The sequence below is a fragment of the Salmo trutta genome, chromosome 13 (assembly GCF_901001165.1).
Source record: "Salmo trutta chromosome 13, fSalTru1.1, whole genome shotgun sequence".
In the NCBI taxonomy this organism is placed as follows: domain Eukaryota; kingdom Metazoa; phylum Chordata; class Actinopteri; order Salmoniformes; family Salmonidae; genus Salmo; species Salmo trutta.
The window spans coordinates 84,863,903-84,877,581 of record NC_042969.1 but is presented as its reverse complement, the minus strand read 5'-3'; the positions used below and the strand labels follow the sequence as shown (position 1 = coordinate 84,877,581).

At 46.5% G+C, this 13,679-nt stretch overlaps 1 protein-coding gene across 2 annotated transcripts in view; it reads left to right on the top strand.

The window, feature by feature from the left end:
* Positions 1-13,679, top strand: part of LOC115206649 (neprilysin-like) — a 79,555-nt gene that overhangs the window by 46,102 nt on the left and 19,774 nt on the right. For both annotated transcript variants that reach the window (XM_029773822.1, XM_029773821.1), the window contains exons 7-10: positions 1,120-1,238; positions 3,671-3,739; positions 6,372-6,506; positions 8,220-8,321. In XM_029773822.1, the coding sequence (XP_029629682.1) occupies positions 1,120-1,238; positions 3,671-3,739; positions 6,372-6,506; positions 8,220-8,321 (425 nt within the window). The remainder of the gene's footprint in view (positions 1-1,119; positions 1,239-3,670; positions 3,740-6,371; positions 6,507-8,219; positions 8,322-13,679) is intronic.

The following is a 13,679-nucleotide window of genomic DNA, read 5'->3' as shown; positions in this document are numbered from 1 at the left end:
TCCTCTCCTCTAATGAATCCTCTCCTCTCCTCAAACCAATTACCTCGTCTCCTCAAACCAATTCTCTCCTCTCCTCTAACCAATCCGCTCCTCTCCTCTAACCAATCCTCTTTTCTCCTCTAACCAATCCTATCCTCTAACCAATCCTCTCCTCTCCTCTAACCAATCCTCTCCTCTCCTCAAACCAATTACCTCCTCTCCTCTCCTCAAACCAATCCTCTCCTCTCCTCAAACCAATTACCTCCTCTCTCTCTCCTCTCCTCTCCTCTAACCAATCCTCTCCTCTCCTCAAACAAATCCTCTCCTCTCCTCTCCTCAAACCAATCCTCTCCTCTCCTCAAACCAATCCTCTCCTCTCCTCTAACCAATCCTATCCTCTCCTCAAACCAATCCTCTCCTCAAACCAATCCTCTCCTCAAACCAATCCTCTCCTCTCCTTTAACCAGCCTCTCTCAAACCAATCCTCTCCTCTCCTCAAACGAATCCTCTTCTCAAACCAATCCTCTCCTCTCCTCAAACCAATCCTCTCCTCTCCTCAAACCAATTATATCCTCTCCTCAAACCAATTATATCCTCTCCTCTCCTCAAACCAATTATATCCTCTCCTCTCCTCAAACCAATCCTCTCCTCAAACCAATCCTCTCCTCAAACCAATCCTCTCCTCTCCTCAAACCAATTATCTCCTCTCCTCAAACCAATCCTCTCCTCTCCTCAAACCAATCATCTCCTCTCCTCAAACCAATCCTCTCCTCTCCTCAAACCAATTATCTCCTCTCCTCAAAACAATCCTCTCCTCAAACCAATTACCTCCTCTCCTTTCCTCAAACCAATCCTCTCCTCTCCTCAAACCAATTATCTCCTCTCCTCAAACCAATTATCTCCTCTCCTCAAACCAATTATTTCTTCCCCTCAAACCAATTGTCTCCTCTCCTCAAACCAATCATCTCCTCTCCTCAAACCAATCATCTCCTCTCCTCAAACCAATCCTCTCTTCTCCTCAAACCAATCATCTCCTCTCCTCAAACCAATCCTCTCTTCTCCTCAAACCAATTGTCTCCTCTCCTCAAACCAATCCTCTCTTCTCCTCAAACCAATCCTCTCCTCTCCTCTCCTACTTAGGGAACACATGGAAGTTGGAGGATGCCATTGCCAGACTAAATGAGAAATACGGAACTCATGTCTTGGTTAATTTCTTTATCGGCACTGATGACAAAGACTCCAATTCACACATCATTCACGTAGGTGGCCGTCACATACACATACACTTGAACACACCTACAGCCCATCACATGACTGTCACATGCACAGACACTATAGAAGGTCTACAGGCCCTTGATTGTTTTTCACATTTTGTTGGGTTACAAAGTGGGATTGGAATATACAGTACCAGTCAAAAGTTTGGACACAACTACTCATTCAAGGGTTTTTCTTTATTTGTACTATTTTCTACATTGTAGAATAACAGTGAAGACATGAAAACTATGAAATAACACATATGGAACCTTGTAGCAACCAAAAAGGTGTTATACAAATCAAAATATATTTTACATTCTTCAAAGTAGCCACACTTTGCCTTGATGACAGCTTTGTACACTTTTTTTTGCCAAAATCCAAAGTCTTATGTTTGGTGCAAATCCAACACATCACTGAGTAACTGCCTCCCTATTTGCAAGCCTGGTGGTGGCTGCATCATGGTATGGGTATGCTTGAAATCGGCAAAGACTGAAGTTTTTCAGGATGAAAAGAAACTGGATGGAGCTAAGCGCAGGCAAAATTCTAGCTTCAGTCGGCTTTAAACCAGACACTGGGAGAGGTGGCAGGTAGCCTAGTGGTTAGAGGGGCGGCAGGTAGCCTAGTGGTTAGAGGGGCGGCAGGTAGCCTAGTGGTTAGAGGGGCGGCAGGTAGCCTAGTGGTTAGAGGGGTGGCAGGTAGCCTAGTGGTTAGAGGGGTGGCAGGTAGCCTAGTGGTTAGAGGGGCGGCAGGTAGCCTAGTGGTTAGAGGAGGCAGGTAGTCTAGTGGTTAGAGGGGTGGCAGGTAGCCTAGTGGTTAGAGGAGGCAGGTAGCCTAGTGGTTAGAGGAGGCAGGTAGCCTAGTGGTTAGAGGGGCGGCAGGTAGCCTAGTGGTTAGAGGAGGCAGGTAGCCTAGTGGTTAGAGGAGGCAGGTAGCCTAGTGGTTAGAGGGGCGGCAGGTAGCCTAGTGGTTAGAGGAGGCAGGTAGCCTAGTGGTTAGAGGAGGCAGGTAGCCTAGTGGTTAGAGGGGCGGCAGGTAGCCTAGTGGTTAGAGGAGGCAGGTAGCCTAGTGGTTAGAGGGGGCAGGTAGCCTAGTGGTTAGAGGAGGCAGGTAGCCTAGTGGTTAGAGGGGCGGCAGGTAGCCTAGTGGTTAGAGGAGGCAGGTAGCCTAGTGGTTAGAGGTGGCAGGTAGCCTAGTGGTTAGAGGAGGCAGGTAGCCTAGTGGTTAGAGGGGCGGCAGGTAGCCTAGTGGTTAGAGGAGGCAGGTAGCCTAGTGGTTAGAGGAGGCAGGTAGCCTAGTGGTTAGAGGAGGCAGGTAGCCTAGTGGTTAGAGGAGGCAGGTAGCCTAGTGGTTAGAGGAGGCAGGTAGCCTAGTGGTTAGAGGAGGAAGGTAGCCTAGTGGTTAGAGGAGGCAGGTAGCCTAGTGGTTAGAGGAGGCAGGTAGCCTAGTGGTTAGAGGAGGCAGGTAGCCTAGTGGTTAGAGGGGCGGCAGGTAGCCTAGTGGTTAGAGGAGGCAGGTAGTCTAGTGGTTAGAGGTGGCAGGTAGCCTAGTGGTTAGAGGTGGCAGGTAGCCTAGTGGTTAGAGGAGGCAGGTAGCCTAGTGGTTAGAGGAGGCAGGTAGCCTAGTGGTTAGAGGAGGCAGGTAGCCTAGTGGTTAGAGGAGGCAGGTATGTGAAAATACTTCACCTTGCAGCAGGACAATAACCTACAACACAAAGCCAAATCTACACAGGAGTTGCTTAGAAGAAGACAGAGAATGTTCCTGAGTGGCCAAGTTTACATTTTTAACTTAAATCTGCTTGAAAATCTATGGCAAGACTTGAAAATGGAGGACAAGCCATGATCCCCAACACCTTGACAGAGCTTGAAGAATGTTGCAAACAATAATTGGCAAATATTGCACAAAGCTCTTATGAGACTTACCCAAGAAGTGTCACAGCTGTAATACCTGACAATGGTGTTTCTAGCATGTGAATATTTATCTAAGTAAGGTATATTAGTGTTTTATTTTCCATTCATCTTTTTCTATTTTTTATACATTTTTCTTCCACTTTGATCTTCCAGGTTATTTTGTGTAGATCATTCACAACAACATCAACAAAAAACATTTGAACCCATTTTAACCCAACTTTAACCCAAATCCAAGGGTCGTATATACATTGTACACACCATCACATGATAGACACTGAACACACCTGTACCCCATCACATGATAGACACATGAACACAACTGTACCCCATCACTTGTACCCCTTAACCCTCTCTCTTAGTTAGGAATTTTGTGTACCTATTTGCTCAGTAAACTACCCTAAATCTAACCGAGGCATTGTTAAGTATTCACACACTAATCTCTCTGAACTTTATGTTCCAATGAGTGCTTTGTCTTTCCCCTGCTGTTGAATGAATGGCTGCTTGTGTCCTGATTCTCTCTCCCCTGCCAGTTTGACCAGCAAACCAGCCTTGGTCTCTTATCCAGAGAGCACTATACATGCGCCGGGCCCTATGCAGAGGTAAGACTGTACCTGCTACACACATGCACACACACATATCAATGATATACAGTTCTCTGTCTGGGTCTGTGGAGGAAATGAGTTCTCTGTCTGGTCCCGCGTGGCTCAGTTGGTAGAGCATGGTGTTTGCAACGCCAGGGTTGTGGGTTTGATTCCTACGGGGGACCGGTACGGAGAAAATAAATGTATGAAATGTATGCATTCACTACTGTAAGTTGCTCTGGATAACAGTGTCTGCTAAATGACTAAAATGTAAATGTCTGGATCTGTGGAGGAAATTAGTTCTCTGGCCAGGTATGTCTGGGTTTCAAGGAAATTAGTTCTCTGGCCAGGTATGTCTGGGTTTCAAGGAAATTAGTTCTCTGGCCGGGTATGTCGGAGTCTGGGTTTCAAGGAAATTAGTTCTCTGGCCAGGTATGTCTGGGTTTCAAGGAAATTAGTTCTCTGGCCAGGTATGTCTGGGTTTCAAGGAAATTAGTTCTCTGGCCGGGTATGTCTGGGTTTCAAGGAAATTAGTTCTCTGGCCGGGTATGTTGGAGTCTGGGTTTCAAGGAAATTAGTTCTCTGGCCAGGTATGTCTGGGTTTCAAGGAAATTAGTTCTCTGGCCAGGTATGTCTGGGTTTCAAGGAAATTAGTTCTCTGGCCAGGTATGTCTGGGTTTCAAGGAAATTAGTTCTCTGGCCGGGTATGTCGGAGTCTGGGTTTCAAGGAAATTAGTTCTCTGGCCAGGTATGTCTGGGTTTCAAGGAAATTAGTTCTCTGGCCGGGTATGTCTGGGTTTCAAGGAAATTAGTTCTCTGGCCGGGTATGTCGGAGTCTGGGTTTCAACCCCCTGTTGTTCTGATCACTCGTTCATCCACCCAGAACACACAATGATCCACATCTGCATTGACTGCAAGCCCTCAGCATCAGTCTGGGATAGGATCACCATCCTCTCTTGGTAATTATGCTGACGCTGGGTCCAAACCTCCAGCATGGTTTAATGAACATCCAGAACTAGATGTGAAGAACTCTAAAGCTGATGAGATTTGAACCTGAATATTTTACTCTAGTTTTTAATGATTGAACTAATCCTTAGCATTGACATGCTCTAATGGCTTTGAAACCTCCTGTGTTAGTGTGGTTTAACACAGACCTCCAAATAAGCCTGTTTGCCTGAGGTCTCTGTAATGGAGAAACTATAAACCATATTATGATCAATTTCCCCCCCTAAACACCAGTCTGATGTTTGGCCCACGGATAACCTGTGTTCCAACTTATGTAACTGTCAATGTGACTAGCTGGAGTGTGTGTGTGTGTGTGTGTGTTTGTGTGTGTGTGTGTGTGTGTGTGTGTGTGTGTGTGTGTGTGTGTGTGTGTGTGTGTGTGTATGAGATACCATCTGGAGCAATGTGATCATTAAAATAATGAAGTGAGATGACCGATTTGGTTACAGCCCAACTCAAACCAGATGTGAGTGTTTGTGGTGGAAATTCTCTTGTATGGTTTCACTTTACTGACTACCACCACTGATTGATATTCTGAAAGGATTCTGTACTTGCAAAACTTGGTGTGGCGGGGATAGGAGTGTGTGTGTGTGCGTGTGTGTGTGTGTGTGTGTGTGTGTGTGTGTGTGTGTGTGTGTGTGTGTGTGTGTGGTGCTTTGAGGTTCATTGATTAGACAGATTCTATTTTCATAGTGTTCTCTTCCTGTCTCTTAATACCAAACAGAAGATGATGAAGCCTAATATATATTTACAGTGATGTGAATACAGTATCTCTCATTCTATTACCAGTGATGTGAATACAGTATCTCTCATTCTATTTACAGTGATGTGAATACAGTGATGTGAATACAGTATCTCTCATTCTATTTACAGTGATGTGAATACAGTATCTCTCATTCTATTTACAGTGATGTGAATACAGTGATGTGAATACAGTATCTCTCATTCTATTTCCAGTGATGTGAATACAGTATCTCTCATTCTATTTATAGTGATGTGAATACAGAATCTCTCATTCTATTTACAGTGATGTGAATACAGTGATGTGAATACAGTATCTATCATTCTATTTCCAGTGATGTGAATACAATATCTTTCATTCTATTTACAGTAATGTGAATACAGTATCTCTCATTCTATTTACAGTGATGTGAATACAGTATCTCTCATTCTATTTACAGTGATGTGAATACAGTATCTCTCATTCTATTTACAGTGATGCGAATACAGTATCTCTCATTCTATTTACAGTGATGTGAATACAGTATCTCTCATTCTATTTACAGTGATGTGAATACAGTATCTCTCATTCTATTTACAGTGATGTGAATACAGTATCTCTCATTCTATTTACAGTAATGTGAATACAGTATCTCTCATTCTATTTACAGTGATGTGAATACAGTGATGTGAATACAGTATCTCTCATTCTATTTACAGTGATGTGAATACAGTGATGTGAAGACAGTATCTCTCATTCTTCCTCGTCTACCCAACTACTTATGACTGCTTTTTTCTGTTGATACTACAATACATGTTTTTAATCTGTCTGTCTGTCTGTCTGTCTGTCTGTCTGTCTGTCTGTCTGTCTGTCTGTCTGTCTGTCTGTCTGTCTGTCTGTCTGTCTGTCTGTCTGTCCTCCCAGCCATGTAGAGCGTATGAACAGTTCATGATAGACGTGGTCAGGCTGATCCGTACCGACCGCAGCCTAGTGGTCAACGAGACACAAATCAGAGAGGAGGTCACCAGGGTCATTGAGCTGGAGAGGGAGATCGCCAACGTAAGTTCAACACTGCTGCTCTAGGAAAACCTGCTTTACTTACCATCTGCTTTAGTTTTGTAACTTCTGCCCTAACCACCTCTCTATCACTGTGTTTATAAAGCCAGACTTCAGCCCATAACCACCTCTCTATCACTGTGTTTATGAAGCCAGACTTCAGCCCATAACCACCTCTCTATCACTGTGTTTATGAAGCCAGACTTCAGCCCCTAACCACCTCTCCATCACTGTGTTTATGAAGCCAGGCTTCAGCCCCTAACCACCTCTCCATCACTGTGTTTATGAAGCCAGGCTTCAGCCCCTAACCACCTCTCCATCACTCTCTTTATGAAGCCAGACTTCAGCCCATAACCACCTCTCCATCACCATGTTTATGAAGCCAGGCTTCAGCCCCTAACCACCTCTCTATCACTGTGTTTATGAAGCCAGACTTCAGCCCATAACCACCTCTCCATCACCATGTTTATGAAGCCAGGCTTCAGCCCCTAACCACCTCTCCATCACTGTGTTTATGAAGCCAGACTTCAGCCCATAACCACCTCTCCATCACTGTGTTTATGAAGCCAGACTTCAGCCCCTAACCACCTCTCCATCACTCTCTTTATGAAGCCAGACTTCAGCCCATAACCACCTCTCCATCACCATGTTTATGAAGCCAGACTTCAGCCCCTAACCACCTCTCCATCACTGTGTTTATGAAGCCAGACTTCAGCCCGACTTCAGCCCAGGCGCTGAGCCCATGGGCTCTTTCTAAACAAACTTGTAACAGATCCCTGTGTTTCCCATAGCTCAGTGCTACGCTGCTGCCTTTACAGGGCAGTCATGCTGCTCTGGTACTGACATTTATAGGGTAGGGACCCCTGGGCCTCCAAACATGCTGCTCTGGTATTGACATTTACAGGGTAGGGACCCTGGGACTCCAAACATGCTGCTCTGGTATTGACATTTACAGGGTAGGGACCCCTGGGCCTCCAAACATGCTGCTCTGGTACTGAGATTTACAGGGTAGGGACCCCTGGGCCTCCAAACATGCTGCTCTGGTACTGACATTTACAGGGTAGGGACCCCTGGGCCTCCAAACATGCTGCTCTGGTATTGACATTTACAGGGTAGGGACCCCTGGGCCTCCAAACATGCTGCTCTGGTACTGAGATTTACAGGGTAGGGACCCCTGGGCCTCCAAACATGCTGCTCTGGTACTGACATTTACAGGGTAGGGACCCCTGGGCCTCCAAACATGCTGCTCTGGTACTGACATTTACAGGGTAGGGACCCCTGGGCCTCCAAACATGCTCCTCAGGTACTGACATTTACAGGGTAGGGTCCCCTAGGCCTCCAAACATGCTGCTCTGGTACTGACATTTACAGGGTAGGGTCCCCTAGGCCTCCAAACATGCTGCTCTGGTACTGACATTTACAGGGTAGGGACCCCTGGGCCTCCAAATATGCTGTGTGTGTGTGTGTGTGTGTGTGTGTGTGTGTGTGTGTGTGTGTGTGTGTGTGTGTGTGTGTTTATTGAAAGACAGACATTTATGATGGTACCAGCAGTGCCTGTTATTAACAATTGCACTCTGTGACAGCCAGAGGACAGATCGTCAAGCCAAACCTATATAATGCTTTATTTGATTGGTGTTTGAGCTGAATTTGTTAATTGTGCTCTCTCTCCTCTCCTCTCGCAGTCTCTCTCACCCTCTTTCAATCTCTCTCCCCCAGGCAACTGATACTCCAGAGGACCGTAACAACCCAGTTCTCCTCTACAACAAAATGGAGTTGGGTGTTCTCAATGCTAACTTCAGCCTGGAGGTCGACACACAAGTAAGAGACTCTGTTAAGTATATTATATAAACCCCTCCTCTCAGGTGATGATTAACCCCTCCTCTCAGGTGATGATGATAAAACCCTCCTCTCAGGTGATGATAAACCCCTCCTCTCAGATGATGATGATAAACCCCTCCTCTCAGGTGATGATAAACCCCTCCTCTCAGGTGATGATGATAAACCCCTCCTCTCAGGTGATGATAAACCCCTCCTCTCAGGTGATGATAAACCCCTCCTCTCAGGTGATGATGATAAACCCCTCCTCTCAGGTGATGATGATAAACCCCTCCTCTCAGGTGATGATGATAAACCCCTCCTCTCAGGTGATGATGATAAACCCCTCCTCTCAGGTGATGATAAACCCCTCCTCTCAGGTGATGATGATAAACCCCTCCTCTCAGGTGATTATGATAAACCCCTCCTCTCAGCTGATGATAAACCCCTCCTCTCAGGTGATGATGATAAACCCCTCCTCTCAGGTGATGATGATAAACCCCCCCTCTCAGGTGATGATGATAAACCCCTCCTCTCAGGTGATAATGATAAACCCCCCCTCTCAGGTGATGATGATAAACCCCTCCTCTCAGGTGATGATGATAAACCCCTCCTCTCAGGTGATGATGATAAACCCCTCCTCTCAGGTGATGATGATAAACCCCCCCTCTCAGGTGATGATGATAAACCCCTCCTCTCAGGTGCTGATGATAAACCCCTCCTCTCAGATGATGATAAACCCCTCCTCTCAGGTGATGATGATAAACCCCTCCTCTCAGATGATGATAAACCTCTCCTCTCAGGTGATGATGATAACCCCCCCCTCTCAGGTGATGATGATAAACCCCTCCTCTCAGATGATGACAAACCCCTCCTCTCAGGTGCTGATGATAAACCCCTCCTCTCAGATGATGATAAACCCCTCCTCTCAGGTGATGATTATAAACCCCTCCTCTCAGGTGATGATGATAAACCCCTCCTCTCAGGTGATGATGATAAACCCCTCATCTCAGGTGATGATGATAAACCCCTCCTTTCAGGTGATGATGATAAACCCCTCCTCTCAGATGATGACAAACTCCTCTCAGGTGATGATAAACCCCTCCTCTCAGGTGATGATAATAAACCCCTCCTCTCAGATGATGATAAACCCCTCCTCTCGGGTGATGATGATAAACCCCTCCTCTCATATGATGACAAACTCCTCCTCTCAGGTGATGATAATAAACCCCTCCTCTCAGGTGATGATAAACCCCTCCTCTCAGGTGATGATGATATACCCCTCCTCTCAGGTGATGATGATAAACCCCTCCTCTCAGGTGATGACAAACCCCTCCTCTCAGGTGATGATAAACCCCTCCTCTCAGGTGATGACAAACCCCTCCTCTCAGGTGATGATAAACCCCTCCTCTCAGGTGATGATGATAACCCCTCCTCTCGGGTGATGATGATAAACCCCTCCTCTCAGATGATGATAAACCCCTCCTCTCAGATGATGATAAACCCCTCCTCTCAGGTGATGATGATAAACCCCTCCTCTCAGGTGATGATAAACCCCTCCTCTCAGGTGATGACAAACCCCTCCTCTCAGGTGGTGATGATAAACCCCTCATCTCAAATGATGACAAACCCCTCCTCTCAGGTGATGATAAACCCCTCCTCTCAGGTGATGATGATAAACCCCTCCTCTCAGGTGATGATGACAAACCCCTCCTCTCAGGTGATGATGACAAACCCCTCCTCTCAGGTGATGATGATAAACCCCTCCTCTCAGATGATGATTATAAACCCCTCCTCTCAGATGATGATGATAAACCCCTCCTCTTAGATGATGACAAACTCCTCCTCTCAGGTGGTGATGATAAACCCCTCCTCTCAGGTGATGATGATAAACCCCTCCTCTCAGGTGGTGATGATAAACCCCTCCTCTCAGGTGATGATGACAAACCCCTCCTCTCAGGTGATGATGATAAACCCCTCCTCTCAGGTGATGATGACAAACCCCTCCTCTCAGGTGGTGATAAATCCCTCCTCTCAGATGATGATGATAAACGCCTCCTCTCAGGTGATGATGATAAAACACTCCTCTCAGATGATGATGATAAAACCCTCCTCTCAGGTGATGATAAACCCCTCCTCTCAGATGATGAGGATAAACCCCTCCTCTCAGATGATGATAAACCCCTCCTCTCAGATGATGATAAACCCCTCCTCTCAGGTGATGATAAACCCCTCCTCTCAGGTGATGATGATAAACCCCTCCTCTCAGATGATGAGGATAAACCCCTCCTCTCAGATGATGATAAACCCCTCCTCTCAGGTGATGATAAACCCCTCCTCTCAGATGATGATGATAAATCCCTCCTCTTAGATGATGACAATCTCCTCCTCTCAGGTGATGATGATAAACCCCTCCTCTCAGGTGATGATGATAAACCCCTCCTCTCAGGTGGTGATGATAAACCCCTCCTTTTAGATGATGACAAACCCCTCCTCTCAGGTGATGATGATAAACCCCTCCTCTCAGATGATGATAAACCCCTCCTCTCAGGTGGTGATGATTAACCCCTCCTCTCAGGTGATGATAAACCCCTCCTCTCAGGTGGTGATGATAAACCCCTCCTCTCAGATGATGAGGATAAACCCCTCCTCTCAGATGATGAGGATAAACCCCTCCTCTCAGATGATGATAAACCCCTCCTCTCAGATGATGATAAACCCCTCCTCTCAGGTGATGATGATAAACCCCTCCTCTCAGGTGATGATGATAAACCCCTCCTCTCAGGTGGTGATGATAAACCCCTCCTCTCAGATGATGATGATAAACCCCTCCTCTCAGGTGGTGATGATAAACCCCTCCTCTCAGGTGATGATGATAAACCCCTCCTCTCAGATGATGATAAACCCCTCCTCTCAGATGATGATGATAAACCCCTCGTCTCAGGTGATGATAAACCCCTCCCTTCAGGTGATGATGATAAACCCCTCCTCTCAGATGATGATAAACCCCCCCTCTCAGGTGGTGATGATAAACCCCTCCTCTCAGATGATGATAAACCCCTCCTCTCAGGTGATGATGATAAACCCCTCCTCTCAGATGATGATGATAAACCCCTCCTCTCAGGTGATGATGATAAACCCCTCCTCTCAGGTGTTTATGATAAACCCCTCCTCTCAGATGATGATGATAAACCCCTCCTCTCAGGTGTTGATGATAAACCCCTCCTCTCAGGTGATGATGATAAACCCCTCCTCTCAGGTGTTGATGATAAACCCCTCCTCTCAGGTGATGAGGATAAACCCCTCCTCTCAGATGATGATAAACCCCTCCTCTCAGATGATGATAAACCCCTCCTCTCAGGTGATGATGATAAACCCCTCCTCTCAGATGATGATAAACCCCTCCTCTTAGATGATGACAAACCCCTCCTCTCAGATGATGATGATAAACCCCTCCTCTCAGATGATGATAAACCCCTCCTCTCAGATAATGATGATAAACCCCTCCTCTCAGGTGATGATGATAAACCCCTCCTCTTAGATGATGACAAACCCCTCCTCTCAGATGATGATGATAAACCCCTCCTCTCAGATGATGATAAACCCCTCCTCTCAGGTGATGATAAACCCCTCCTCTAAGGTGATGATAAACCCCTCTTCTCAGGTGATGATGATAAAACCTCTGCTCTCAGGTGATGATAAACCCCTCTTCTCAGGTGATGATGATAAAACCTCTGCTCTCAGATGATGATAAACCCCTCCTCTCAGATGATGATGATAAACCCCTCCTCTCAGGTGTTGATGATAAACCCCTCCTCTCAGATGATAATGATAAACCCCTCCTCTCAGGTGATGATGATAAACCCCTCCTCTCAGATGATAATGATAAACCCCTCCTCTCAGGTGATGATAAACCCCTCCTCTCAGGTGGTGATGATAAACCCCTCCTCTCAGGTGGTGATAAACCCCTCCTCTCAGGTGGTGATGATTAACCCCTCCTCTCAGGTGATGACAAACCCCTCCTCTCAGATGATGATAAACCCCTCCTCTCAGATGATGATGATAAACCCCTCCTCTCAGGTGTTGATGATAAACCCCTCCTCTCAGATGATGATGATAAACCCCTCCTCTCAGGTGGTGATGATAAACCCCTCCTCTTAGATGATGACAAACCCCTCCTCTCAGATGATGATGATAAACCCCTCCTCTCAGATGATGATAAACCCCTCCTCTTAGATGATGACAAACCCCTCCTCTCAGATGATGATGATAAACCCCTCCTCTCAGATGATGATAAACCCCTCCTCTCAGGTGATGATGATAAACCCCTCCTCTCAGGTGGTGATGACAAACCCCTCCTCTCAGGTGATGATGATAAACCCCTCCTCTCAGGTGATGATGATAAACCCCTCCTCTCAGGTGATGATGATAAACCCCTCCTCTCAGGTGGGGATGATAAACCCCTCCTCTCAGATGATGATAAACCCCTCCTCTCAGGTGATGATGATAAACCCCTCCTCTCAGATGATGATAAACCCCTCCTCTCAGGTGATGATGATTAACCCCTCCTCTCAGGTGATGATAAACCCCTCCTCTCAGGTGATGATAAACCCCTCCTCTTAGATGATGACAAACCCCTCCTCTCAGGTGATGATGATAAACCCCTCCTCTCAGGTGATGATGATAAACCCCTCCTCTCAGGTGATGATTATAAAACCCCTCCTCTCAGGTGATGATGATAAACCCCTCCTCTCAGGTGATGATAAACCCCTCCTCTCAGGTGGTGATAAACCCCTCCTCTCAGATGATGATAACCCCTCCTCTCAGGTGATGATGATAACCCCTCCTCTCAGTTGGTGATGATAAACCCCTCCTCTCAGGTGATGATGATAAACCCCTCCTCTCAGGTGATGATAAACCCCTCCTCTCAGGTGATGATGATAAAACCTCTGCTCTCAGGTGATGATAAACCCCTCCTCTCAGTTGATGATGATAACCCCTCCTCTCAGGTGATGATAAACCCGTCCTCTCAGGTGGTGATGATAAACCCCTCCTCTCAGGTGATGATGATAAACCCCTCCTCTCAGGTGATGATGATAAACCCCTCCTCTCAGATGATGATAAACCCCTCCTCTCAGGTGGGGATGATAAACCCCTCCTCTCAGATGATGATAAACCCCTCCTCTCAGATGATGATAAACCCCTCCTCTCAGGTGATGATGATAAACCCCTCCTCTCAGATGATGATAAACCCCTCCTCTCAGGTGATGATGATAAACCCCTCCTCTCAGGTGGTGATGATAAACCCCTCCTCTCAGGTGATGATGATAAACCCCTCCTCTTAGATGATGACAAACCCCT